Source organism: Dermochelys coriacea, chromosome 1 (assembly GCF_009764565.3).
Source record: "Dermochelys coriacea isolate rDerCor1 chromosome 1, rDerCor1.pri.v4, whole genome shotgun sequence".
NCBI classification, from domain to species: Eukaryota; Metazoa; Chordata; order Testudines; family Dermochelyidae; genus Dermochelys; species Dermochelys coriacea.
Window position 1 is genome coordinate 163,412,964 of NC_050068.2, and position 25,113 is coordinate 163,438,076.

At 40.6% G+C, this 25,113-nt stretch overlaps 1 protein-coding gene across 4 annotated transcripts in view; it reads left to right on the plus strand.

The window, feature by feature from the left end:
* The window catches only part of RUNX1 (RUNX family transcription factor 1), a 219,900-nt gene that overhangs the window by 177,083 nt on the left and 17,704 nt on the right, over positions 1 to 25,113 (plus strand). For 3 of the 4 annotated variants that reach the window (XM_038421705.2, XM_043507721.1, XM_038421722.2), the window contains exon 6: positions 2,832 to 3,023. The exons of the other annotated variant lie outside the window; for it this stretch is intronic. In XM_038421705.2, the coding sequence (XP_038277633.1) occupies positions 2,832 to 3,023 (192 nt within the window). The remainder of the gene's footprint in view (positions 1 to 2,831; positions 3,024 to 25,113) is intronic. 4 annotated transcript variants of the gene reach the window in all.

A 25,113-nucleotide genomic window follows, 5' to 3' on the forward strand; every position in this document is an offset into this window, starting at 1 on the left:
TATTAGTTATATTTTTATGATACTGCACGTTGATACTGCAGACTTTTGTGAAGTTAAAGTTCTTGTATTGCTGCCTGCCAGGGTCATACAGTAGAAAAAGGCTGAGTAGCTCGGTTGATTAAAAAACAACAACTCACTTTTGCAGTAAGTGGCACTTACCTGAAATGACATTTCCAGTGATATCTCAATAGCTCCCATCACAAAGCTACCACACAAAACAAATGACAGTTTCTTCAAGATGCAGCCAGTGGGATCCTGTAATTCTTCTAAATAACATTTACATCAATGGAATTTTAAAAGTCCTGGTTCGAATCCTCCCCCTCTAATCCCTTGCTCCCGCCACAGAGATTCCCACTGCCAGGCTTTCGCACTGAACTGCACTGGTTACATAGGGCACATCTACTCCAGTGGCACAGCTGTGGTGCAGCAGCTGTGCCGTTATCGCACGTTGACACTTTGCTTCCTACATTGGTGGAAAGGGCTGATGTTGTTAATTCCCCTCTCAGAGAGGTGCTAGGCCAATGGAAGAATTCTTCTGTCGACCTAGCCATGACTACATGGGTGGTTAGGTTGAGGTAATTACACTGCACCAGGCACACAATTTTTTCACAATCTGGAGTGATGTAGCTAGGTCAAAGCTAATTTTTGAGTGTAGAGCTGGCCTTAGAGAGAGGATTTTGTAAACTGGTTGAAAAAATCCTGGGTACTGGAGCAGGGGCACTCTCACAGTGCTTAAAGTAAATTGAAACAGGAAGGGGAGCTCTCATCTCACCAGCTTTTATCCAGCCTCATCCCACTGACTTCAGTGGGGTTACTCAAGTGCTACCAGTATATCTAGGGGTTGTACAGACAAGCCCTTAATTTCCATGCCACAGAAATAATATGTGATGCCATGAGAGCAGCACCTGACAGAGAAGAAGGAGAGAAGCTAAGGGGGTAAAACATTACACAGAGCACTAAATTAAAAGCATAAATTGATTGATTTGAGAATAACATATATTACGGCAATAGACTTGCTAAGGGTTACTCTGAATCCTGGCCCAGGGGCCTTCAATTCAGCAGGCTCATGTTTAATATAATCAGAATGTACGAGACATTTTACATATGTACACAGCTTGCGTGACTCAGTGTGTTTGCATTCAAGTCAAGTGCCATAAGCTGAGGATTTGAATCAGAATCCAGATTTGCATTGCTGACAAATGAAAGAAAGTTGTGTTTGAACTACTAAAGTGTTGCATGAAAGTCTTTCTTTTTTTTCCCTTAAAGCCTTCTTAATGATAAAATCATGACTCCATACTGTGTCTTTTTAATTTTTTTTCCCTGGGATAATTTATAGTGCAGTGTGGAATCTGAGAAAGTGCAAGCTGTGCCAAAGGGTCTGGTAGGAGGAAGAAAACTGAGCCAGTGAAATTTGGAACCATAATGCGAGTTATAGAATTTAATTTTAGAATTGTAGCTACTGGGAACTGCTTTTAAATGTACATTTCCCCCCTAGAATGAAAAAAAAGTGCCTATGTCTTGATTAAAGTGTTGTTACAGCTGTGTGAAAGAGTGCTTTGTACTGTAGGGGACATACATAACTTTTCAGAGAGCACTTTCTGTTCGTTTGGTGATATGTCTCAGGTGCAACATTGGCAGCTGTATGTTTATATTTTAAACACTGTCTGGCAAAGAGGGTTGGTCACTATCAAGCTGGGCCACATTGAAACCAGTGACCTAGAATCTTTCATTTCCATTCAGCAACATGGTGTCAGGCTCTAACGATGAGATGCTTTGATAGTGAGCTTAATCATATAGAACTGGAAGCAAAGGGACACAAATGGGATGGAAAGTGATGACGATATGTAAACTTTTAGGCAATTAGCGAACTACTCTCCACCCCCAGGAGGCAGGAAAGAGATGACTCAGAGTTGTCCTTTCATGATGCCCTTGTGCATCTGGACAGGGCTTTCATCCCCTGAACCAATAGACCCTGGAAATTCTGGGCTGGATCTGTGCCATTCCACTGCTTTCTGCTTTCTCCAAAGGCTGTCCCCCAAGCACACATACTCCAGACCTCACCCTCCCACCACCACCAACCCAACAAAGTTTTACCAGGAGGCTGGAGCAAGGCTTCCCCCATGGCCACTGGCCCTGAAACTCCTATGGGATGGCGACTGAGTTCACTGTGCACTGGCGTACACCACTTAAGATAGCAATGAGTACATCAGCATTATCTCGCAAGATGTTCTTCAGGGCACAGCAGGGGAGGGGACAGTCCAACCCTTAACGTTTTGGAAACGCACGATATTAGTAAAAGACACTTTGTTTCCCCATAATTTTCATTTGTTAAACACGATTTCTTGTATTCCTCTCCTGTTTATTTGTAAAGAGCAGTTCCTAAAGCATCCGAGAGCATTATTTGTTCGGGGTTGGGGTTTTAGTTCTGTAGTATCATTCCTTGTCTAATTGCAGTGAATTATGACAGTCTGGGTTTGAATGCTTGAGGAGCTACTTCAGTACAGGTTTAGGTGACAGAAGCTGAAAATATGTATTTTAAAGGCCCTCGCCCCACCAAATGCGCCTTTTTTATACACAATAATAGGGATAATAGGGTGCTGTGACTTCTAGCGGATTTTTTTTTGAGTAGTCCATACCTCATAAGAGTTACACCACTTTGTGATATCATTACTGTGCATGACTTGATTGTGTCTCATGTTAATACAGAGCAAATAGTCTTTGCTGAATTTCAGATGGCCACTAGCCAGTTAGGTACATTGCCAATGGATCGAGGAAAAAAAAGGCATATGTCAGTGAGATTTTCTGATCTTTTTCCCCCCCTCCCACACTAGGACATCGTCAGAAACTAGATGAGCAGACAAAGCCCGGGAGCTTGTCCTTTTCAGAGCGTCTGAGTGAACTGGAGCAGTTGCGTCGCACAGCCATGAGGGTCAGCCCACATCACCCAGCCCCCACACCTAACCCACGAGCTTCCTTGAGCCACACCACAGCTTTTAACCCTCAGCCTCAGAGTCAGATTCAGGGTAAGTACCTGAAACCCTCCCCTACAGTAAAGGAACCGCTGTTGGTCATCAAAGTCTTAACATAGTCTGCAGTACTAGATGGCCCTTCAGGATGCTTTTCCCCCTGCCACAAATAACTTCCATGTTGTTTTGGTAACCAGGAGATGCATGGAAGACAGCACAGCAGCTATGATGGTAGGGTGGCCTACATGAAAAGCAGTTCTTTGGGACTTGAGGAAGAGCTTTGTGTAGTTCTAAAGCTTGTCCCTCTCACCAAGAGAAGTTGATCCATGAAAGATGTTACCTCCCCCACCTTGTCTCTCTAATGGCAATTCCATTTCCAGAGGTCACTTGTGATGTTTTGATAAAACACAGTGGGAGGAAGGTGGGGGTGAGAAAGGCACATAGAACAGATTTTCTTCACTTACCTTACAGCATTCAGTTGTGGGGGGTTTTTCTAACAAGTGACTATATGTTTTTTTAAAGTCTAGCACCTTTTTAAGTGCATCTACTGTTGCAACTTTCACTTGGACAGTAGAGTTCATGATGTTATCCTCAGATGTCTTGGGACTAATTCTTCAAGCCTTCTTAAAAAAAAAGATGCTGTATTCTTGGATCTTTTTGTATATATAGCTGTATTCCCTGATTAATATTTAGTCAGTTAATTATATGCATTTGTGAAGGAGACACACTGTCAACAGCTTGCAGTAGTTTTCCTAAGAAACCATTTACACACAAAAGCTCTGAGCCCATTGTTCAGCAGAGAAGACCAATCTAGAACTAAGTACTTGCACTGCTAGTAAGAGCAAACATTTGTGATATAAGGATATTCTATAGCTTTTATTTTAATTAAAACCTCTAAGAGGGGACTCAAAATGTTGACTTCATTTGTGATTCAAGTCCAGATAATATGAATGAAATCAAGCAATCCAGTCTTGGATAATTTTCTGAAATCTTACTTTGCATCCATTAAATCAGGTGAAATTCAGTGGGCATTGAATCAGATGACTACTGTATATTTTACAAAATTGTCAAAAATGCAGATGCATAATTAAACACATCTAAAATTAAGGTAAATGACCATATTTATCTTAGCAAATGCTGTTGCTTTGATGGAATTAAACTTTGTCCTTCCAGTCAGAATGAAATAGATTTGATCAAGCTTCTCCCCTGGTGTTCTGGATAGAATTAGTTATAGTGATTTTGAATCAATAGTTTTTCTTTAGTGTTCTATTTTTTTAAAATCTGGGTTAGTGTGCAGAACTCTTTGGACTACTTGTAGAAAAGTGTATTACTTCTGTAACTAAAGTGTTCGTTATATATCCTTATCTTCTCGGGCCTGATCGTGGGGCCATTGAAGTCACTTGCAAACCTCCCATTGACTTCAGTGCGTACAGGGTCTGGGTCTGGCCGCTACTGAGAAGTAAGTGAGTTGTTGAATTAAATCAACATGCTATCGTGAATTGCATTGCAAAAAAAAAAAAGTATGCAGAAAAGTTCAAGGACCACATAGGTCCTTTCTGGAGCTCCTCCAATTTACACCAGCAGAGGATCTGGTCTTACATCTCTAAAGACTTTTGGCAGTCACCTTGCTTAGAGTCTGATTTGGAGAACAAAGTAAGTTTGATTTCTTCTGCCTTCAGATATATTCCTATAAAAGAAAATGAATGTATTATTATGGCTACATGGGTGGAGGTATTAGTAGCAGACTTGCATTCTTCAACTACTTTGGAACACTATATGCGTAGCAGAGTATCAGGTTTAACATCAAGTATCCCTCTTTTCTTGTTCTGTTTTAGACCTCTACAGTAGTATAACTTCAGAGCAATATAATTCTTTCCCACTCCTCTAGGGATTCAGCTGCTACTTCCGGAAATGTAGTTAGTATATTGCTTTGCTTCTTAAAATATAATTTTGATACATTTAGCCTGTGAATTTATAGGAGTAGGTCAGAAAATGATAGCAATTGAACTGCTAGTATTTGATATTCTCATGCTAAATCACCAGTTTAGTTGTTTTTTCCCCCTCGATGAAAATTACACATTAGCCTGACCACAATTTGAACAGCTTGGTGAGACTTGTAGCCACTAACAGTAAAATAAGGTTAAGGCTAAAGCCTCTTTCAGTCAAAATGTAGGGCTATTTATGCAAAGACCCCTTTTTATTTTACATCCATTTTGAGGCCATGCTCTCCCAACAGTGTAAAGAGGCTTTAATGTAAATGAGAATCAGAGTTTTGATATATTTCTCAAGATCTGAAGAATGTCTGATTTCCAGATTGAGCTTCTATGATACACTTAAGGAGCTCAGGGTTTTGAGGGTGGGGTTTTTTTTTAAATAACATCATTAAATTGCAGAATATAGCCTAACAGAAATGAAATACCTCTGACATTTTCCATATTATTACTCTGCTGATGTGTAAATATTTGCAGCTTCAGATACTTTATGTAACCACCTATTGAAGGAAGAGAGCATTAGACTTTTTATAGACAGGAGGCAAGAAAATTGTACAGTGCAGGCTTTTAATTGGTGGTGGTAAACTTTGCTTTAACTCACCCCAGTATGAATCACAGGCTACTCCTCTGTTCATCAGAATCTGTTTGGTTTTTTTTGTTTTTGTTTTTAAAACCCTAACTCAAAATAGACATCTTGGGCTAGTTCATAGATTTAAAGGGGCAGGTTACCATGCCACTAAACCACTGTTTATTTGTTGAGGTTTTCATCTATAAAGGGCTTGAGGTTAATTTTAACTTCCTATTTTACCAGGTTTTGAATTTGAACATAAAGCTGCTTGTGTCATGGATACAAGTCCATGCAAGTTAGGAGATCATAAATTGCTGTAATCGAGTTTTATGCTTCTTTCATATCACAAGAAGGGAGAAAGTACACCTGTTCATTTGAAAGATCTAACCATACCAGTTCGCCGACAAAAGCTGGTGGGGGGAGAAGAGCAGCTACCACATCACACATGTTTCAAGTTGAAAGATTACTTTGTGCAAGTACCAAGCCTATAATGTTAACGACCTGACCTAACATCCCAAAAACAAGGAAATTCAGTTAAGGCTGAAAATCCAGATAACTATTCAACCTTAACTCACCCCCTTTTTGTACAGAAGAAAGAAAGAAAGGGCAGAGCAGTGTGAGAAGGCCCGGATTGTTGCTTTTGAGCAGTTAGGTAAGGCCTTTGACCATGATTTAAGTATATACTTTTGTGACTGAGTTTCCTGTGGTGTCATTCTGGAGTGAGTAAATACATAACTAGGAAGTTTGCTTTTCATAATATTGACTGGAGTAGGTAGATACATAATTAGAAACTTTTAAAAATATGGATTATATGGTTCCATTACAATTTGTCTGGTCAGGGCCAACATAAATATTTTTAAATTTGTAGATCATTGACCCAAGAATCTGCTCTTGTGGGGCCATTAGAGTTGAGCCAATGCACAGTAACTACCATAAGCAATTTTAAGGGGTAACATATATTTACATATATTTCCAATGAAAGAACTACATAGTTTCGGTTTATTTAAATTAGTCAAAACAGTGTTTCCAACTCACAATTTATTAATCACCCATAAGTTTGAAAAATAAATAAGACAGCTATTTTTCCTGTCTAGAAAAAGCAAATAATCATCTTCAACAACACACTTATGGTTCGTTTTACACCTTGATAGCCTTAAAAAATTGAAGCTTTTTAAAAAAAACTGTAACCTAATATGTTAAGTTTCATCTGGGACTACATTTTTATGGCCAAGTTTAAAGACCCTGGAAACAAGAATTCATAATAAAAATGTTGACAGATTTTTAACCAGTGTTGCAGTTTATAAACAAAACAAAGACTTTTATATATTTATGTGCTTATTTTATTAATGTAAAGATCTACTCTTTGGATGAGTAAGGAACTTTAAAACTGAGATTTTCTTGTTATGACCCAGCCTTTTGTCTTGTCCCAGGTGCAGTATGCTTTGTTTAAGAGACATTTCAAGGTCCATACTATCATAATCTTGTTCCACTGAAAATAGTCGTGTTTATCAGGGTTCCCATGTACTAAAGAAACAGTGTAGTGGAATCAAGGGCTATGTGTAAGCACAAGGAATTTAAATGGCTTTGCTCCTATTACCACTGTATCCTGTCCCAATTTTTTTTCCCCATTTTTAAATCAGCTTGGTAGGTCATAGGCTAATAGTTTGCAGTGTTGTTGTAGCCGTGTTGATCCCACCTCTTTTCTCTAATATGTTAGCAGTGTTAGAAGTGTTCATAGGGTAGAGTTTCAGAATAGTCTGGCAGTCAGTGACATTTGCTGCTGAGAACGTCTTTGGCTTAAGTGTAAAATGTAATTTTTAAGGCACTTTAGAGAGTTCTAATTGACTGATTTCTTACTGCAGACACAGACAGGCAGACACTCAAGACCAGGACAGTGAATTGTCTTTTCACTGTGTAATATTTAAAAATACCTCTATTTTTCTAAATATGTTCTCTCTGGATGATTCTGTAGCTCCCTCTTTTTCTATTAATGTACTTTTCCTTGAACTGTAGGTGCTTACAATGAGTATATAGCTTATTAATGGAATATCATAATGTTTTCTTTGATTAATCTGAGTAGTTTATTATGCTATTATTTATACCCCATAGGTCATATAATTGCATACTTTGTACTTCTACCACTAAAGCTATATAAAAAAGGTTAAATATGATATCTCAGACCTTAACAATACTGATTACATGTCTGCACTATATTTTCAAACAATTTTTGATCGTATATTTATGCTGATTTCTTTGCATCTGTGATTGTGATAATTATATAATCTAAAAAAAGAAATGGATAATGAGGGGTGTAGATCAATTTCAGACTTCCTTAGTCAATGGCTGCAAGAACAGGTGTACACATTTGCTGTCAGAGCAGCATTACTGTGTGCCTGTATTCCTACACCAATGTCCCCCATACTACACCAGTACAGTATTCTAAGCAGCAATATTCAAAGGCACTCGATACAGATTATACCTGTTAGGAGCATGACAAATCTGCTTTGGTGGAAGGAAAACATAGTTGCCATTGCCACGGGGTCAAAGGATGTTTGAACACCAAGGTATGGACCTTTGCCCCACTCCTAACCCCAGAAGGCTCTGCCATCATTTCTGTTGCAGATGGTTTGCAAAGCATCCTCCCCACAGCTTTGGAGAGGATCCAAGAGAGGGTTGGAAAACTTTTGTCCCATGCACCCTGTCTTCCATATGGACTCGTGTTTGTGTGTGTGTGTGTGTGTGCACACATACCTGTGTATGCCTAGCAGCCAGAATCCAGCTCTATGGGTTTTCCTGAATAGGGCAAAAGTTTAACTAAATGATGTTTCTTGGTTGGGTAGAGACTGATGGACATCATCTTGTAAAGAAATGTAAGGCATTCGATGTTAATAAAGAGATTTCTTCAGGCCTAAGAGGAATGATCTCTTCACTTATCTTTTAAATGTGTTAGTGAATGTCAGACAGAGAAATCTGCTTTTTTCTAAGAGTACAATGTGTTTCTTTGACTCATGTTTAATCTCTGATCAGTTAAATTGATATAAATCATCTCAGCAATTTGTCTTTAAAAAATGAATGGTGTTGTTCTATAGGTTTCAGAGTAGCAGCCGTGTTAGTCTGTATTCACAAAAAGAAAAGGGTACTTGTGGCACCTTAGAGACTAACAAATTAATTTGAGCATAAGCTTTTGTGAGCTCAGCTCACTTCATCGGACGCATCTGTAGCTCATGAAAGTCTCTAAGGTGCCACAAGTACTCCTTTTCTTTGTTCTACAAGAGAACCAAACCCTCGATATCAAATTTATTTATTGTGTCACAAAACAGCTCCTGTAAGACACGGTAAGCATACCATATTAACGTTCTCATAACAATTTTTCTTTCATTAAAATAAATAGAATTCTAATCCAGAAAAAAGTTTCACATTGCTTTTCTAGAAGCCTACCACCATAAGACTAAAATGGGTCTGATTTTTAAAGGGGCCTAATTCTGCCCTTCAGTTTTGCGGAAATGAATGCTACCACTTTTGCCCAGCATTAACTGTGCCAACCAAACTGAAGGTGTTCTTGAAAATCTGGTTTTTAAAAAAAATAATCAAACTAAATGGGAGCATCATTAATGTGATTCTTTCCATCTCTAGCATGGCAAGACTAGGTTGCATAGCACTCTCTGCTGGACGAGCCCGCTCACTTTGCCAAAAAAAACCCCATCCCGAAACCCCCATTTTCCCAAAGCCATGTCTGTGTCTGACAGAAAGTTTGACAAGTAGCAGGGCATAAGATGCGGAGAAAAATATAATTTAAAAATGAATATTGGGAAGCCATGTGCAATGTGTGTATCAGGAAATATGTAACCTTGTTTTTGTGTAATCCTCACCTTCACGTTTTCCATTCTCTTGGACCCTCCTCTTTCCATTGTGTGTTGCTCTTACTCGTTATATTATATCTAAAATTAGCCACCCTGGGGCAGGGTGTGTGTATCTTTTATATGTTCTGTAAAGCTCCCAGCATCCTTTGGGTCTTGTCTAAATATTAATTTTTAATGGCCATGATTTTTTTACCAAGGGCATCTCCACCAGCTCTGCCATGGCATATTAGGGAGATGGTTACAGATTTTACATCAGGAAGTCTCTCAGAAGTAGGAATAGTCCAATGGAATTCCCTCCCTTTGGCATCAGAATTCCTCATTGGACCTCATGACCATAACTTCTCTCTTATCTATGTCTACTCTGCAATCTTAAGTCAACCTATCTTAGGTTGACTTATAGCCACCACATTAATTACTGTGGTGGCTGATGTCCACACTATCTTCCTTCTGTTGAAGGTGTCCATCCTCACCAGGAGCACTTCCACCGACTGAAGGGGGCAGTGTGGGGGATTAAGAGCCAGGGCTCTCAGCTCCGTGCAGCTCCCTACCAGGAGCCCAACTGCCCCCCAGGGCTTATCACCTCTGTTTATAGGGTTGCCAACCTTCCCGGTTTCGCTGGGAATCTCCCAGAATCAGGCCCTATCTCCTGGAGGCTACTGAAGCCAAACCGGGAGATTTTAGGCACTAAATGTCCACAGGCATAGCGGGGCTAAGACAGGCTGCCTGCCTACCCTGGCCCTGCGCCGTTCCCAGAAGTAGCTGACACGTCCCTCTGACAGCTGGTCCTAGGCGGGAGAGAGGAGGAGGGGGCAGTGCCCCCCTGCATGCTGCCCCCACCCCATGCACCAATTCCGCAGCTCCCATTGGCTAGGAACTGCAGCCAATGGGAGCGGCGGGAGCAGTGCCTGCAGGTGCGGGCAGTGCATGGAGACCCCCTGGCCCCCCCGCCTAGGAGCTGCTGTTAGAGGGACATGCTGGCTGCTTCTGGGAGCAGCGCAGGGCCATGGTAGGCAGGGAGCCTTTCTTAGCCCCGCTGCACCTCCGACTGGGAGCTGCCCGGGGTAAGCGCCTCCTGGCCAGAGCCCCAACCCCTCACCTCCTCCTATACTTCTGCCTCAGCCCTGAGTCCCCTCCTGCACCCAAACTCCCTCCCAGAGCAAGGGGAAGGGGTGGAGCAGGAGGCGGGGCAAGTGTGTTTATGTTTGTGTGATGAGACAGTTAGCAACCCTATCAACACTGCATCACCCTAACTCCACCGACATAAGCCCCAGGTCTCTGGTCAATGTGGTTGTATTAAGTCAGCTAGCAGGGGAGTTATATCAGCAGGAGGAGCATTTCAAGTGTACACTTCCACTGTTTTCTCAATAAAAGCTGACTTTTGTTGACAAAACTGTGTAGTGTAGACAAGGCCTAAAATATCTCCCTCTCTCAGACAGGTCACTGCTTTTGCTGCTACTGACCAATAATCTCACCCTATGTCTCCATTCAGTCAAAACAATGTGAAATTGTAGTCCCCTTTATGGGCAGGAAACTGCTTGGGGATTCCCTTGACTATGCTTTTTAAGATCTCCAGGATGAGATAAAATCTCTGTGAACGCCTCAGACATTTCTTATTTCCACTTAGATTGCCAAATATTCTGGAGCTCACTGAATAAATCTTATTTCAGATACAGGTTCAATCACCAGAGCTGCTGGAATAAACTAAAGCCAGCTAAGAGTTTTCGATGCCAGAAGTGTAAATCTCTCAGTTTGCCTGTTAAGGGAAAAATTTCATTTCAAACTAGTGCATTTCTTTCACAGATGTCCAATGTGTTCTGCCTACCATCATTTCAGTGATCTTCATGCAGTTCCACTCTTTCCCTCTAAACCAGAGGTTCCCAAACTTTTCTTGTTGTGTACCCCCCCTTGGGTTTACCAGCTGCCCATGTACCCCCTTCCAGATGTACCAGCTGCTCACGTACCCCTATCCTTCTCATCACTGATACTTTGTGTGTTCTTCTTAACTTTACCTGTCTTTCGCCGTCTGTCCATATTTCACTGTAACATACAGATATAGTTACAGTACAACATATACAACTGAGAAAGAAAAAAAAGAACTCTGAGTAAGTTCTGAGCTCAGTTAGACTGGACAGTTGCTGGGCAACTGAACCCACTCTGTACGGTGATTGGAGGTGAGGGCTCTGTACCTCAGGGTCTCGATGTGTCTATGTTCTCATTGGTACATCTTGAAGTAATTAACGACTTTATTTTATATAACAAATTCCCACAGGATTTTAAAGCTTTATCTGAGTAGCCTATTATGAAAATGCAATAAATAAAATCTACCTTTACACAATTTCTCCTGCGTACCTGCCAAAGATGGCTCGCGTACTCTCAGGGGTACACATCCTACAGCTTGGGAACTGCTGCTCTAAAGCACAGACTTGTCCCTCCTCCATCTTCTCGCACCTGGGGAAGAGCAGAGCAATGAAACAAGCTCTTCATCACCCGGCAGGACTCCAGAGTATGTCCACCTTCATGGCAGAAGCCTTTCTCAGGAATATAGTCTGTCCTCTTATTTTCAATTCCAAAAAAAAGTTCTGTGCTGGACTTGAAGTGGTTCAGCTATTTAGTCAACTGCAGACTCTGATGGAGAGAGGTAGGCCCATCATAGTGTGGGTTAAGCCAGGCAATTTCCTGGTGTTTGTAGGTTTAAAGGATATTTGTCTTCATATGCCAATTGCTCTGAAGTTCCAAAGATTCAAAGGTACTATAGGCGGGGCAATAAATGGCTTCTCAGTCCCCTAGCGAGGTCTTCTGCTACCCAAGCTCTTTCTTATCTATTCTATTCCCAGTGTTCGCAGGAAGGTCCTAGCAGAAAGAGCAAATCTGACTGGAAGAATGATAGTCTTGGGTTAAAGGCAGAAAGCTGGGAGTCAGGAGACCTGGGATTTCTTTCCAGGTCTTCAACACACTTTCTGTGTGTCTTTGGGCAAGTCATTTAGGGCCAGATTTTTTAAGATATTTAGGCACTTAAAGATGCAGATAGTTGCCTAGTGGGAATTCGATACCTAAGCATTTTTGAAAATCCCAGTAGGCATCTATTTGCATCTTTAGGTGCCTAAATAGCTTAAAAAATTTGGTCCTTAAGCCCTGGCCACAAAATTGTCTGTCTGGTCTATCACATGACAAGGTAGGGGAAAACAATAAAATCAGATAGGTGAAGACTTTTTACAAAAAGCTATTTTTCAGGTAGGAAAAAATGTCCTTATTTTAGTCTTTAATTAACATCACAAATCTTTTTTGTAGTTTTTAGGCTCACCGAGCCAAACTGTTCTCATTTGCACCAGCACAAAACTAGAGTAACAAGGAGTTCTCCTGGACTTACAGTGCATCTGAGAGCAGAATCTGGCCTGGTTCATGTGCTCATTAGTTGTTGTTGCCTTCAGCTTTCAACAGAGAAGAGTTGAAATAACTTAGATTAATTTCATGCTTCCTTAACACCATTACACTTTTACCACCAGTGCCAAAATAATTTGTCGCTTGATCCTTCAAGATTCTGAGCACTTTGAGGTTCTGATTTCCCTCCCTCCCTGTTGACTTCTGTGGGAGTTAAGAATGCTCAGTACCTTGCAGGATTGAGCCCTTAATGCAATTATTTAAGTCATGCTATTATTTATTTGAGTTTCATATTTGCCATTCAGATTAACAGTGGCATTGAGCAATTAGTATTCTTTCACTAGACAACCTGATTCTGGAGCTCTAGCACGGCTCCTTCCCCCACTACTCTCACCTTTCACATTAACACAGTGAACTTGCTGACAGTGAAAATACCTTCCTGCCTAACAAGCAGGTGCACTGACTATCCTGGACTTCAGACACACACAAGCTGTTGCCTATTTGATCACATTTTCACATTCAAGTCCTACACCCACTAGTTTTTGGATTATTCTTTAATGGCCTTTGAAGCATGTTCTTGGCCTTTGAATAGCCCAATTGTGATGAAGATTAAAAGTGCTGATTGCAAAACTCTGGTAAATAAAATCTCTTAGTCTTTTACTGACAAACCCAGTTTCTTTCCATAGAATTTGCTCCTTTAATCCCTTCTTGGCAGAACACTTCATGTTTGATACCAGAGCTCAAATTACCTCACATGATAAATAAAATAAACAAAAAATAAAAAAAGAGCTCCTTACCCTAAAAAATAAAACCAGCTGAAACTAGCTTATTATTCATCTGATGGCACTCATGTGCCAGAAGATACCAATTTGATTCTGCAACTGATTTTTTTTCCTGGTTGTACTGTGTAGATATTCTCCAAATTGCCAAAATGCTCAGCAGCTGTGCCATGGAAATCACATACATCTCTAAATGTTATAATTACATTAAAATAAAGAAAGATAAAATGATGAAAATATTGTTTTAATTGTAAGTTTTAGATATTTGTATTTTCTGACTGTAAATGAGTCCAGCAGAAATCAGATATTTCGCATGATGACTTTACCCTGAGTGAAATTCACCCCTCTCTAAATACAGACAAGACTAGCCCAGGGGTAAAGTCAACCCACCTAAACCACAGGTAGCTCATGAGGCTACAATTCCTATTAGCTGGAGTAGCATCCACAGTCTTCACATCCATGGTATGTGAGATCCACACTGCTAAATCCAGATAGTTACGGATCCAACAACCCCTCCCAGGTTCACCCCCACAACTACACCCCCCACAAGATTCTTTGAGCTGGCATGACTTCCCCCCAAGCCATATGTGACATAACAGGGTGCAATCCAGACTAAGGAGTAGTGGTGTCACCCCTGCCCTCTAACCTGGGGTGCCCTTTCAATGCTTTGCGGCTGTAGCCTCCAGCCTGGACTGCTCACAAGCAGCCTCCAGCATGCAAGTCACTCCCAGTTGTTTCTGTGTGTGTGCTGCAGCCAGACACACCTGGGCTCTTACTAGCCGTGGTTATACTGCAGAGTGACCCCAACACACCCCCAGTATTAGGTTTTCCCCCAGACATTTATGTCCTCTGCTGCCTAGGCCTCTCCTGGACAAGACAAGCTTATATAATGTCTGTTATTGCTTTAATAGAAATAATATGCACAGAACTTGCCACCCCAAATGGAGTTTCCCAGATACTTCGGTTAACCACACTGGATGAGATAAAGCAATAAAACAAATGTATTAACTACAAAGAGATAGATTTTAAGTGAGTACAAGTAATGAGACATAAAAGTCAGAAATGGTTATAAGAAAAATAAAATGCAACTGGTGCCTAATATACCAAACTATGTTAAATTCAAAACAAAGTTTTCTCACTGCACATTCCCAGCAGTCTTACTGACCAAACTTCTTAGGTCAGGACCCTTTCCCCAGTCCAGTGCTACTGCCTTTGTTCTTCAGGTGCTGTGAAGGCGACAGACAGAGAGGTGGGGAGTGCTGTGGGGGTGTTTGTCCTTCCTTTTTATAGTGTCAGTTCCCCCCTTGAAAAACATTTCCAGATGACATTCAGGAGACAAAGAGTCTATAGGGAAGGATGTTCCCTGCTGCTTTTTCTTCACTTGTTTGAGCATCCTTTATTTCCCTTTCTGCTTAATGACTTTGTTTAGTGCTCAAACACAAATTAAGCAGAGCACACATTCCTTTGTTTGAGACAGACCTGTTTGCCAACCTCAGTTTGGAACATGCGTTAAGAACACCATATGGTGGAATTTTATAACTTCATATACAACATTGCCACACACATTTTATCAGGACAGTAATGACCTGCAATTTATGTATTTTCAAATGATACCTCACAAGGCATATTTTATACAAAGATTCAATAGAGTGTAGGGTGTGGACATGAGGTATATGCTAAATCCACATAATCACGGATCCAATGACCCCTTCCAGGTTCACCCCCACAACTCTGCCTCCACTATTTAAGACTATTTAAGCTGGCATGACTGTTGAAATAGGAGTTTCACTGTCTCTGCTTTCTTTAAGGGTGGGGTTTATGCACTAGATTTTTTCTCTTAAAATAAAATATAAAGTGCAGATTTTCCTTGTCACATTAGCAGGTGTGGCCTTTACAAGAGGCTGTGTGGACAGAGTTGCTGTAATGGTCATGAGTGGCTCACAGAATTCTCTCCAGGAATAGCATAACAAATGAACATTGAGCACTTAGCATAGCTATAAATAGGTACACTGCTGCAGCCACCCAAATCATTGGAGTCTGCCTGTCATTGGAGGCTCCCTGTGCAGCCCATACAGTATGTGGTGCATAAAGAAAGAGGGGCTTGATTACATACAAAACAAAATGTGATGGGATAAATTATGAAAAACAGTAAATTGTATGAAGAAGAGCATATTATATGCTCAAGAAGATTATTGTCACAATATGACCATTCTTCCTCCATTAACACATCTCAAATACAAGAATTGATGTAGTGGGAAACCTACTCATATACATTGTGTGAAATCTACATGAGCAAAGAAAGTTGACTTGACATTTCTAACGAGTGCTTTCTTTCTGTCTCTATTTCAGAAATTTGTTAATTTTTATCTATGGGCTGAGATTTTCACGAGTGTGAAAATTTTCACGAGTGTGAGATTTCACGATTAGTGATTTGGGTTGCCTCCATTTTTGGATGACCATCCTGGAACACCTTAAAGGAGCCTGGTTTTCAGAAACTGCAGAAAAATCAGACACTTCAAGATTTCCAGATGAGCATCCAACAATGGAAATGGATCACCACTCACTTTTGAAAATTCAGGCCACAGTAATTTAAATTGTTTGCTCTTTTGAACAATTATAATATGAAATCTTTTAGAGGTGACTTGGGCAATTATAGATTCTCTTAATTTCTTGGAAATCAAAAATAAAATCTAACCAAATGTCATTTGATCTTTGTTTTATTCACTGCTAAGTGTTCAGTATTCAGAGAAGTTGTTATAAGCTCCCCTTTTCTGAAATATATTGTGTTGTCAAGCAGAATTGTAGAAATAGCAACACTTTGACAGATGTGATTATTTATTTGTGTAATATGGTTTAAAGCTAGGCTAACAAACATACCATTTAAGTTGATTTCAGTTGTCCCTCTGAGTTACCCAGGAGCTCAATGTACAAAGGTATTGAAATGCAGTATATTTTATTTTAAACATCCTGATTACAAAATATGTCCAATGGTTGTCGACGCGTATGCATGTAAATAACTTTACTTATAGGAACCGTCTCTTTGACATCAATGAGACTATACACATATGTAAATTTACAAGCAACGGTGTTAGCATATTTGGGCCCTATATTATTTAATTTATGAACAATAGTATCACCTAGAAATGTCTGCAGCTGCTATACATTATAAAGGTGAAAACTTTAGTAATGAGCATAAAACTACCTCAGGAAGGTAGTCAGATAAAGACTGCAAATCAGGCCTTGCAAACTATATTTGCTTGGCTTGCATATAAACATGCATTGATTATTAGCATGTTGGCATTTTTTCCCCTCTACAAATACTTCAGTAAACTCACTTTCAGCTTCTTTATTATTTTAAGTGCATACCTCACTGCTTGTGCCAGATTATCATGTTGATTCCACTCAGGAGACTCTACCCTTCAAAAGCCACTCGCAGCTGTGGCTCACACTGTCCAGCCAAAAGCATAAAACCAAACAGGTGTGTGTGACAGAAAAATGGCCACAGCTCCACAGCTGTGAGTGCCCTGGTCTATTATTGGAGCGGATATGAATCGGCTCTGAACTGGGGAAGCAGCAGTCAGCCTGTCGACTTTCACTCTGCAAGGGAAAGGGAGTACTGACAATAAGTGTTACAGAAGCAGAAGAATCGCAAAGAGAGCTGTGCATGGCTTAGTTAGCTCCCCGGGGACAGAAGAGTCATTCAGAGGGGTTGTTGTAGCCACTAGGAAACCAGGACTTCAGAGCCTAGTCCTGGCCTCTGAGGGGTGCACAGAGCCCCAACTGCAGTATCAGGGAGCAGTCACTAGAAGGTAAGGGCTGCAGAGTCTGGGGCAGCCAAAGATGGCTGTGGAGATCTAGAGCTGCTTTTGCTATTCCAAACAGCAGCCATTAGCAAGTCAGGGTTTCAAACACTGGACACAGCCACTGAAGGATGCAGAGAAGCATGCCTTGTGCATGTAACAGGACAGGAAATAAAGACCAGTTTATTACTAGCACTTCTGCATGTCACATCTTTATTACATGGTGTCAGAAATAAACGGAATCTTTTCACTAAAAATAGAGCAAACGAAGCCGCCTGAATCTGGAAAAGAACTTGGAGGAGGTGCTCACCTGGTTCCATAATTTTCCAGACAGCAAGTAGTACAGCAGAGAACTCTGAGTGAAATTTTCTATCCTGTCCATGTGATTGGAGGCAGGAATCAAAGCTTAGTCTCTCATCAGCACTCCTGTATATCACACCTTTATTACAGCTCTGCCTTCTTGGCTCCTACAAAACGAGCAGTAGTGTGTCAAAGGAGGAATAATTTTTTGGGCAGGTTTATGAGATCGTGGATAACCAAACATAACTGAGAGGTTCCTTAGTCCCAGATTCTGAATTGTTGCTCTGACCTGTCATGGGAGTGATCCAAATTAGAGCCAAATGCAGATTAGGGTCTAGTTCAAAGCAGGTATCAGGAGATGGAGAAGAGAGAGTAAAAACTGGTTTTCCTGGAAAAGTGAAGGAAATGTATATGAGAGTAAGCAGCTGTATTAATTCTTGTGCTTGTTTGGTCATGTTTAGAGCCTCACAAGTGCCCATGGACAGGGAATGATTTTGTTTTGTGAGAGTAACTGGTACAGAATGCATGTACATGTGATTTCTAGACATTAAACATTTCCCTGAGATGTAATTCATTCCCTCCTGTGCTTTGAATAAAGCAACTTCACAAGAAGTACTACCTCACAAACAGCGTACATACGAGGGCTGATGGAACAAGATAGGGCAAACATAAATGTGTCTGTGCTAGCTGCTCCACCCAGCCTCTCTTTATATGACAAAAAAATGTTTCTAATAACCCAAACAGGCAGGGTCTGATCTGCACAGACAGTCTGCAGGCATCTGCCAAAGAAGCTGACGGTTGGCTGGTACATCCTCATCTGATTTATGTTGTGTGTGTGTTAAGCCTTAAATTGTTGAGTCTCTGGCTGGCTGCAGTGGTATTACTGGATGGTTGGTGCATGTTTTCAGCTCACAGAGCTGGCTCTGATACTGGGGTTGTTGGTTCTGAATCAGTTCCAGTCTCACACCTGTCTGAAACAATGAAGGCCTTGTTAGACACATCTCCAGCAAAGTCTGTCTTATAACTTATTTTTTGCATGGGGACGAGGGAGTGGGGGAGAATAGAGAGGAGACTGTGGAAATGCTGTCTCCTTTAAAGACACATTCCTGATTCTTTGATGCAGCATCCTTTTTCTTTTTCTTTTTTTAATTTATTTGACGGGAAAATGGATTTACAAAACAAAAACAGCTTAATCCTGCAGTAAAACATAAGGGAGTGCTGTTCTCCAAGGGGCAATTTTATAGGACTGTGCTGGTGGATTAGACATGGGAGACATGCATCTAGTTTGTCACACAATCACTGAAAACATACCTCCCTGCTGCTTTAGTAGTATCAGTATCTTCCCATTGATTTGTCTTGCTCTTCTGCTGCTGCTGCTCCTTCCCTTCCTGGAGAATTTAGTGCTTGGGGGTGAATTTAGTGCTTGGGGTGCTATGTTTGACAGCCTTGGGGACTGGAGTACTCTATTTATTGACACAGAAGTGGTACAAACATGGGCAAGTGTAATGCAGGCTTCCCTTCGCCCTCAACTCATCTTCTGTCAATGTTTGATTCTCTGTTCTCTTGTCCCCCTCCCCCCCCCGCCCAAGTTCTCTTGTTCAGGTATCTTAGGCCTGGCCTACACCTAAAACTTAGGTTGACCTAGCTGCATCACTCACACCCCTGCCAGACCTATCAAGCGGACCTAAACCCTGGTATAAACACTGCTAGGTCGACGTAAGAATGCTTCCATAGACCCTGCTACTGTGTCCTGAGGGGCTGAATTAACTACAGCGATGGCAAAACCCCTTCCATCACTGTAGCAATTTAATTGCATTATGGCGCTACAGCGGCACAGCTGCAGTGCCGTAGCTGTGCCGCTGTAGTGTAGACATAACCTTAGATAGACTTGTGACCTTCAGAAACTCTGCTATTGGCTAGTCCTTGTCCTGCATATTAAAATGTTATGTCAGAATCAAGTTCTGATTTGTTCTCTGGCCCTGTTGTTTTCCTGTTGTTGTTCCTAACCTTATGCCGTACTTTTCTGTACTTTTCTTTGAGGGCTTTCAGGTGTGGAGGAAAAGGGAAATGTAGCCCATGGCCCATCAAGGTTTATTTTCTGTCAGGTATGTTAATGGCAATGTTTCCTCCATCAGGAATGTGAAGAGGAAGAATGGTCTTGTGGTTAAAGCACTTGTTTGGAATTAAAGGGTTATGGGTTTCATTTCTAATTCTGCAACAAGCTTCCTGTGAGGTCTTGTTCAAGTTACTTAATCTCTCTTTGTCTCAGTTCCCCTCTCTAAAATAGGGACAAAAGCATTTCCCGACCTCATAGGCATGATGTGAGGACACAGTCACTAATGTATATGCAACACTCAGATATTATGGTGCTGGACCACAGTACAGATGGAAGATTGCTCATCTGCGCAATAGTTTTCCTATCATCTTTTTATCCCCTCCATTTATGTCCTGACTCCTCCATGTTCTGTCCATATCATCACTGATCCTATTGATAATAACCGTGCAGAGATGAATGTGTATATGAAGTGTGGAGAGGGAAGGGGTGGCCCCTATGCTGCAAAGTCTCTTATCTCTCCCTACCTCCCCTTTTACTGATCTCTCTGGACTCTTCCCACAAATTGACCGATATGTATGTTTACAAGGGGTTTTTTTAAGGAAAAGAAGAAAGACATACGTATTGGAAACCCTATTTGTTTGCAGTTAGGTTTGAAAGAGATGAAGTTAAGTGAAGACTATGGAGCAGATTGTCAGCTGAGGTAAACTGGCATCGCTCCACTGACTTCAAGAGACCTATGCACATTTACATCACCTGAGGATCTGGCTCTGAATCTTGACAGGGTGGTCTGCAGCATAAAAAGAAATGATTAACCAGTGCAATAAGTGAACATAAAGACAGATGTTATAATATGCTTTTGTTGGTACTTGCATTTTCTTGTTTAAAAATACTGCAAAAGCCCTGAGGCGATGAAACACAGACAGGAGTGTGATGTTATCTCACACCTATAAACCTTGCTCCGAGTCCACTGGTGGCCACTATCCAGAATGACTGAGTTCAGACAGACTTGGTTGTGCTAAGTACAAATGGCGCTTTCAGTCTTTAGTAAACAGCATTTTGCTCCAGGGCCCAAATCCTTCAAACATTTGCCTAGGTAATAGTCTGCTTTTGCCTTTTAGTGTCTCATCATCAGCTTATCTATAGGTTCAGACTGGCTAAAGGAGCATGTGAGGATGGGGTGGGAGCAAGCCATTTTGTATTTAATTCAGTTGCAAGAGAGATTAACACAAGGGCAGCTAACTCATCATTTTGGGATCACGTTAGCAAAAAATGTAAAATATGGCACTTTCCTTTAAAGGGACTTGGCTTCTTCCGTCACTTTGCAGTTTTAGGTCATTTTAAAAAGACAGTCAAAATGGCTTTGATCATATCTGTTCTTACTGTTGTTTATAAGAACTCTTAGGAGTCATGAAAATGAAATCCATTTCCTGATTGAAATTGTTTTTTGTTCCATTGTACACACACAGACAAGTTACATGTGAGTGCTCAGCCACTGCCATTATTTCCCCCCATTAGAAATAATGAGCTTCAAAGTATTTATTTTTAAAACTAAACACGCGCACATACAAAAGTTCCTGGACTTTCCACACAGGCATTAACAAAAATGTACAGTAGGTCAAATTTGGGGTTTCCCAATCTTGACATACCCTTTTAAATAAAGCAGAAAACTGCATATCAAAATTCCTTCAGCTTTGAGGTTGTTTATTAGCGGGCTTGCCGGGGTAAGGAGTGCACAATAAGGTCACTGGAAAATGATTGATTAACTCTTTTTCTTCAATGCATTTAGGGGGGGTGTCATTGGGATCAGTCAAGATTCTAAAAAGTTTTAGATATAGCTGCCGGCGTGTATCCATGATTAGAGTAAGAGCTGTTATCTTACTGATCTTTCCCAGCAGAAAGTCTAGTCAGATGACATAATTTGAGACACAGGAAGTGTAACTCATCTTCCTGAAACATGGAGGAAGGAGGAGCCTTTCCAAGTTGTTTGAAAAGAGTTGTGGTTACTTTATCGGTGGTTTAATGCAAATTGTTTTTTTAGTTACACAAATAATCAGAACATACAATAATTTTCCTTATTCATGCTGAGCTATGCAAAAACCCGATGTGCTCAGACTGTCAAAGTTATGACTTCTTGTTAATTATTAATGTTAATTATTCATTTCTTCATATGTGCCATTTTGCAACATTTTTTTAATAAATAGTAATCAGATATTATGATGAAGATTGTTTGTTTTATATTATATTACAATTTTCCTTTAATTGTACTGCGTAGTTCCAGCTATATATAAATTTATTTTCATTCCCTAGTCTATTGTAATACTATCAGGGCACAAAATGGAAATGAAGGCCATTCTTTTTAAACGTAGGGACCTACAGTTAGGAGCACAAATCCATATTTCATCACTTATATTAAGTGGCCTGTTTTTGAAAGGTACTGAGCCCCTGCAACTCCCACGGATATCAAATTGCTAATAGATGAAATGACTACAAGTGACTGGGAGTCAGTAGGAGCCGAGAGTGCTCTGCACTTTCGAACTCACGCCACATATTTAAGGGCCTAACTTTAGGCACCTAACTTTGCAGATGCTGGCCAGTGGCTCCAGTCCTACTAAGATGAGTGCACATGGTTCATTTTGTGCACTTTGGATGGGATTTTCAAAAAGTGATTTAGATTATAAACTCCACAGTGCTTCTGAGAATCCCACACTTGGACTTCACAGTTTACGGCCTATATCTCTTCTCCATCAGATTTAGATTTGTCCTGTTTTGAAATTTGTCAATGTAGCACTGAAAAGTGAATTGCAAAGTTAACATTAACATTGAACCAAACCCAGATACGTGTGCTTGAAGACCCCTGCTTATATGACCTGGGGGTGGAGGGGAGGCCGTTACATTTTCACTTACCTTTCTTTTACTACTTCCTTTCTGTAAATGAAATCCTCTGGCATTTTCTGATTGCCTAAAGAATCACAAGATACAGCCTTCTGTGACTTCACTGGTGCCATAGGGCTGCATGGAATTTCTGATATCCACAATGTTACAGTAAGATGCATTCTTCAACTAAACAGGAAGTGCCAGAGGATTTCACAGAGAGAGGAAAGCATTTCTTTAAAAGTATGTTAAATGTATTTATGGGTTGAATGTGTCCCACCGCCCAGTTAGTTGGGGCTTTCAGCACATTTTTTGGGGCTTAACTCATTTTTCATTGCAGCTTTGCAGATCTTCTGTAAACCAGTTTGATGTAAAGGATTAGCTCAGTGTTTAGAAAAGCAGAGATTTTAATATTGTTTTCAAGAGCTGTTGTTTTCTTCACAAGTCACCCACTTCATTTAGGACTTTAAATAGCAACAGTTTCTCAGTTTTCTACTTTAAAAAACCCATGGTACAGTCTAAGCCAACGTAACTTTAAAAATACATGTTCACATGATGGAGACCTTACTTCACCTTGTAAATCAAAGCTGTACTCTGGAGAGAGGTTTCATACAGCTGTGCTAGGTATCATTTTTCTCAAGGTGACTTCATCTGTTAAAGTCTGAAGGTTGCATTTGATATGTTATTTACTTTCTCTAAGTCAATAAAATGAACCAGTGCATCTTTAGATCATCAGAGGTCTGCTTATTAACAAAAGGGTTTTTTTAATCAGAATCTCTGTTGGAATTTAAAAGAATCCCAGCAGATTTAATTTGCTATCCTGAATAAAAGTTGGGGTGGGGGGAGAAGGCGTGATATTCTGCTGCTGTGTGTAGAATGCCCCTAGATGAATTCCACATTATTAGTTTATGTTCTCTTTTCTGAGCGCTAGGGATGAGATCATGAAAGTGTAAATGGCTGTTATCTTCAAAGGCCTCTTTTATACTGACAAAGCTCCACCTTGCCAACCTGTATTATTAGTCTATTTCAATACTAATTAGTTCACATCAAGGTCAAGTTTTGTGGTGGATAAAATGACTGCAAACTCCAGAGAGCAAGTTTTTTCTTATGCAGCTTTCATGTGGAGAGAGAAGTGCTGAAGGTATGAAAGACGAGACTGGGAAGCAGTCTTTGCTTATCTGGGAGCTAGAGAACTTTAATATGGTGTAATTAGTTCACATCTTCAGGAGCTACCTGTGAGATACTTGACGCCATATTGTAGTCATTCCTTTATCGCTGTGTCCCACAGCAGTCTGTACAGACTCGTTGAGGTTACTTGCTTCTTTGCTACTCTTTATTTCCAAGGGGAATAATTCCTCTAAGAAATGTCCAACCTCAAATTAAATGGTCTTCAAACATATATATAGAAATAGGAGGCAATTCCACATGAATTAAAACCAGGCTGTATGCCTTCTTGACTGTCCTTTCGAACACAAGATCCCAAATCCTTCTATGACATTTCAAGAAGTCTTAGTGGTTTGGCATTGGCAAATTACATTTCCAGTGACCCTTACCCCTGGGCTGCTGAGAGCAGGCACAGCATGGTGGAGGTATGAAATCAGAGCAACCCTACTTCCGCTAACCACACCTCTCATCCTCCTCCACCATTCCCCATGGACTGGCATCAAAAAGCAATTGGTGGATTCCTTGAATCTCCACTCTCTTGTACAAGAAAAATATTGTAGTAGCCACTAGGAGACAGGATGGTATTGTGGTTAGGGCACTAAACCACTACTCTAGCTACATGGCTCTACTACAGATCGTGAGACCTTGAGCAATTCACTTAAGCTTTGATTCAGCATTTTAAGCACACGCTTATGTGCTTTGCTGAACTGGAGTCTTGATATCTGTGTGCTCCAGTTCCCTATCTGTAAAACTGAGGATTATAATAATATTGTCCTTCCTCACAGGTGTGATGTGAAGGTAAATTCATTAATATTTGTGAGGTGCTAAAATTCTGCAATGCTGCGGAATGTATTAGTACCTAGATAAACAGATGTTTGAAGCAGTGGAGCTGAAAGGTGGGCCAATAATAATGTTTGTTCTGTGTTAGTACAGTGCCTAGCACAATGGGGACCTGGTGTATGAAGGGGGCTCCTAGGAACTACAGTAATACAAATAATAATAATAATTAATAATAAAGGTCAGTTATATGCCAGGCCTTATTATAAAGAATATAACAATAGCTTGTGTGAAGCTGTCATAGTAGCCAAGGTATTCTTTGATTCCTGACTCTTAGAGCTATGATTTCCGAGCTATTCTTTTTATGCTCTAGGAGAGAATTTGGGGACAGGGAGGGGGGAAAACTGCAACATGCCAGAGTCTGCTTGAGTGCCTTTCACAGGAAGCCAAAAAAGTAGAAGGTCAGGGTTGAATACTTTGATTTCATTCATTGTTAATATTCTTTTTTGGAGAGTGAGGAAGATGGGTGTGGGGGGAGAAGGAATAGAGTTTTTTGAATAAATAAATAAATCACTCTCCAGGGTGAGTCATACCTCAGAAGAC